Source organism: Peromyscus leucopus, chromosome 6, assembly GCF_004664715.2.
Source record: "Peromyscus leucopus breed LL Stock chromosome 6, UCI_PerLeu_2.1, whole genome shotgun sequence".
Lineage (NCBI taxonomy): Eukaryota > Metazoa > Chordata > Mammalia > Rodentia > Cricetidae > Peromyscus > Peromyscus leucopus.
Genome location: NC_051068.1, coordinates 73,219,266 through 73,222,872, shown reverse-complemented (window position 1 = coordinate 73,222,872; position 3,607 = coordinate 73,219,266). Strand labels below are relative to the sequence as shown.

Sequence of the window (3,607 nt, the reverse complement as noted above, 5' to 3'; positions counted from 1 at the left end):
ATCACAGTAGGTGGGGTAGCTCACAGGCAGATGGGTGGGTTGCATCTGGTTGTCCATACTTGGGGTTCTAGGTCAGACTCCATGTGGTTCTTGAGTAGTAGTATCTTTATCTACTCTTATAGAGTCCTGAATTACCTGCCTAGAGAATGGTCCCACCATAGTGGGCAGACCTTCCTCCTCAGTTAACTAACCTAATCAAGACAATCCCCCATAGACATGCCCACAGGCTAAATTGTTGTAAACAACATCACTGAGTCTCTTTCACCACAGGATCCTAGGTTGTATAAACCTTTACAAAGATAAAGGTCTTCAATTCTCCTGGTCAATAGGCAGGCATGAAATCATTGCCTCATGTATTAGGTGCACACTGAACACTATATTAACCTCTCAAACTACATTTCAAAAAGTCTTTACTACATGACATCCCCAACATCCCAGTTACAGTTCCTACCCATCCTCACCAACTCTAGACATGATCAATTTTAAAATTTTAGCCAGTTTAATAGGTATGTTTGTAGTAATGTCTCACTGTCTGTTTATTATACATTATTTAAGTTTCATTCTATTAATTACTACTGATATTTAGTACCTTTTCATGTCTGTATTTTTATTCATGTGCGTGTGCGTGTGCGTGTGCGTGTGCGTGTGTGTGTGTGTGTGTGTGTGTGTGTAGTTGGGTGATACTGATGATTATATTTCTCCTCCAGTAGTGTGCAGAGTACCTTCCAGTACCATGGATGCTAGCCAGTAGGGGTGAATCTTCTGGTTTGAAACCAGCTTACTTCCCTGTGTTCAATGACATAAGTAAGTGTTGTCTTCAGCAATGGAGCCTTATCATCCGATTGTGGAAAGCAAGCAGTGGACTTGACAGTAGGCTGTGTATTTGGGGTTTTACATGGGGACCCTTTGGCCAACAACTTAACAAGGTGCAACCCATTCCTGTTACTGGAGGTTTTAGTTGGTGACATGATGTCTAGTTAGGACCTTGTCTCCCCTGTCATTTGGTGGTTCCATTTAGATATGTATATAGTTTCCTTTCACATATGTGAAAAATATATATATATATGTACATATACCTATACATATATATCCTTTAACATATGCATATATTTTAGGAAGCTTCTACAGTAGTGAGTTCATGTGTTTTTTTTTTAAAATGGCTTTCAGTGTTAGTTGTCCCTCTCCATATTCCTTGCTCTCCCCTTCTCTCCCATCCTCCTCCCTATTCAATCCTCCTATTCTAGTTCCTCCTTTGTCTCCCCATAACATTGTATTTCCTTTTCCTTGGGAGGCCGTCGTCTCTCTCCCTGTTCCCTTACTAGGTACCGAACCTCTGTGGTTGTATGCATTGTAGCATGCATATCAAAGACCTAAAAGCTAATATTCACATATAAAAGAAAACATACAATATTTTTCTTTTGGCAGCTGGGTTATCTCATTCAGCATGATGTTTTGTAGCTCCTTTTATTTAAGTTGCAAATTTAGTGATTTCGTTTTCTTTTTTAAACATAGTTTTTCTTTATTGATTCTTTGGGAATTTCACACCATGCACCCCAATCACACTCATTTTTCAGCTCTTCTTTGTCCACCCTCCACCCCTGTAACCTCCCCAGGGTCCAAAAGAAAATAAAAAAGCAAAAGAAAAATTGTGATATACTTGAACCACTCTGCTCCTCCACCTTTCCCACCCCTCCATCACATGTTCTCTGGTTGTTGTAGTGGCCTCAGAACCTGAGGTGTGTCATGTAGTCTACTCATTTGCCCAAACAGCTTTACTTACAAATGTTCATTCCAATGAGTCATTGGTCTGGTTCAAGGCCTCTAGCTTCTGCTTTACCATCAATACTGGACTCTCACTGAGACTCATCTCAGATACCCTGCGATTGCCCAGAGTCATGGAGATCCTGTGGCTATGATTCCGTAGGACTGGCCCTTCATGCCCACTAGCAGCTCATAGATGGAGTAGACGTCTAGGCCAGCTCAAGACCCTGGATCTGGGCCTGAGTGTATCTGAATTGATCAGCCAGTGTATCTACTGGCCCTCCTCCCACTCGCTGTGAAGGTCATGGTCAACTCTCCTGTACCCATGCCATTGGGGCCAGTTCTCCCACACCCACAGCACTGCCTACGATGCTGCATGGTGGCTGACAAGGAGTGGAGCCAGCTCTCCCATGGCTGGTGAGGGGTAGGACCAGTTCAGCACAGCACTATGACATCAATGGCTTCAGGTGGCAGCCCAGACCACAGACATCATGTGGGCTTTGATGGTTACATGGGCCTCCGACATCAACACAGACTCCATCTATAAAGGACCATAGATCTACACATAGCCCCCAGCAGCAGCATGGGTTCAGATGTCACCATGGCTTCAGGTGGCAGTATAGGCCACTCAGATCAGTATGGCCCCTAGCAGCAGCATGGCCCTTGGGCATCAACATGGCTTCAGGTGGCAGCCCAGACGACAGACATCAGAATGGTCCTTGGTAGCTACATGGGCCACAGACATCAACACAGACCCTGGACGAGGTACGGCCACAGACCCAGCCCTTGGGGGCAGCCCTGCCCGGACATCATTGTACCACATTTTCATTATCCATTATTCAGTTGATGGGCATCTAGGCTGTTCCCAGTTTCTTGCTATTATGAATAGAGCAGAAACAAACACTGATAAGCAAGTATCTCTGTAGTATGAAGTAGAATCTTTGGAGAATATGCACAAGAATGATGTAGCTGGATCCTGAGGGACCACCACACTGATTTCCATAGTGGCTGTACCAGTTTGTACTCCTACCAGCAATGAATAAGTATTCCCCTTTCCTGGCATTCTTATCAGCATGTATTGTCATTTTTAAAACAGATCTTGATTATTTTGACTGGGGCAAGATGAAATCTCAAAGTAGTTTTAACTTCCAGTTCACTGTTGGCTAAGAATTTCTTAGATTTCTCAGCCATTTGTGTTACATCTTTTGAGAACTCTGTTTCATTCTGTAGCCAATTTTTAAAATTGGGTTATTTGTTTTCTAGATGTCCAGGGTTTTTTAGTTCCTTATATACTCTATCTATCAGCCCTCTACCACATGTATAGTAGGTAAAGATCTTTTCCCATTCTGTAGGCTGTAGGCTGTTGCTTTGCCCAGGTGATGGTGTCCTTTTCCATACAGAAAATTGTTAGCTTCATGAAGTCCTGTTTATTAATTGTTAATCTCACTGCCCTATAATATCAGTGTCTTTTAATTCATAGTGGTCAGATAGTATTCAGTGTGTTATTTCAATTTTCTTTTATCTGTAGACTTGCTTTGTGTCCTAGTGTGTGGTCAATTTTGAAGAAAGTTTTATGAGCCACTGCAAAGCAAAACACAGTCTTCAGTATTTTCGTGGAATGTTCTGTAGCTGTCTTCTAGGTCCTTTTGATTCATGACATTAGATAACTCGAGCATTTCTCTGTGTAGTTTTTGTCTGGGTTGTGGAAGTCACTTCCCTGGAAGTTACTGTGTGAGGGTCATTGTGCGAGTTTAGCTGTAGAGGTGTTTCTTTCATGACCCTTGGTGTCCTTCTGTTTGGTGTACAAATGTTTAGAATTACTACAGCCTCTTGGTGAATTTTTCCT

General features: G+C 42.6%; 1 protein-coding gene across 1 annotated transcript in view; it reads right to left on the bottom strand.

Annotated features, from left to right (window-relative positions):
• Positions 1-2,224: 2,224 nt before the first annotated feature.
• The window catches only part of LOC114698547 (3 beta-hydroxysteroid dehydrogenase/Delta 5-->4-isomerase type 1-like), a 6,475-nt gene continuing 5,092 nt past the window's right edge, over positions 2,225-3,607 (bottom strand). Inside the window, 1 exon segment of the mRNA XM_037207306.1 lies at positions 2,225-2,302. Within this exon segment, the coding sequence (XP_037063201.1) occupies positions 2,225-2,302 (78 nt within the window).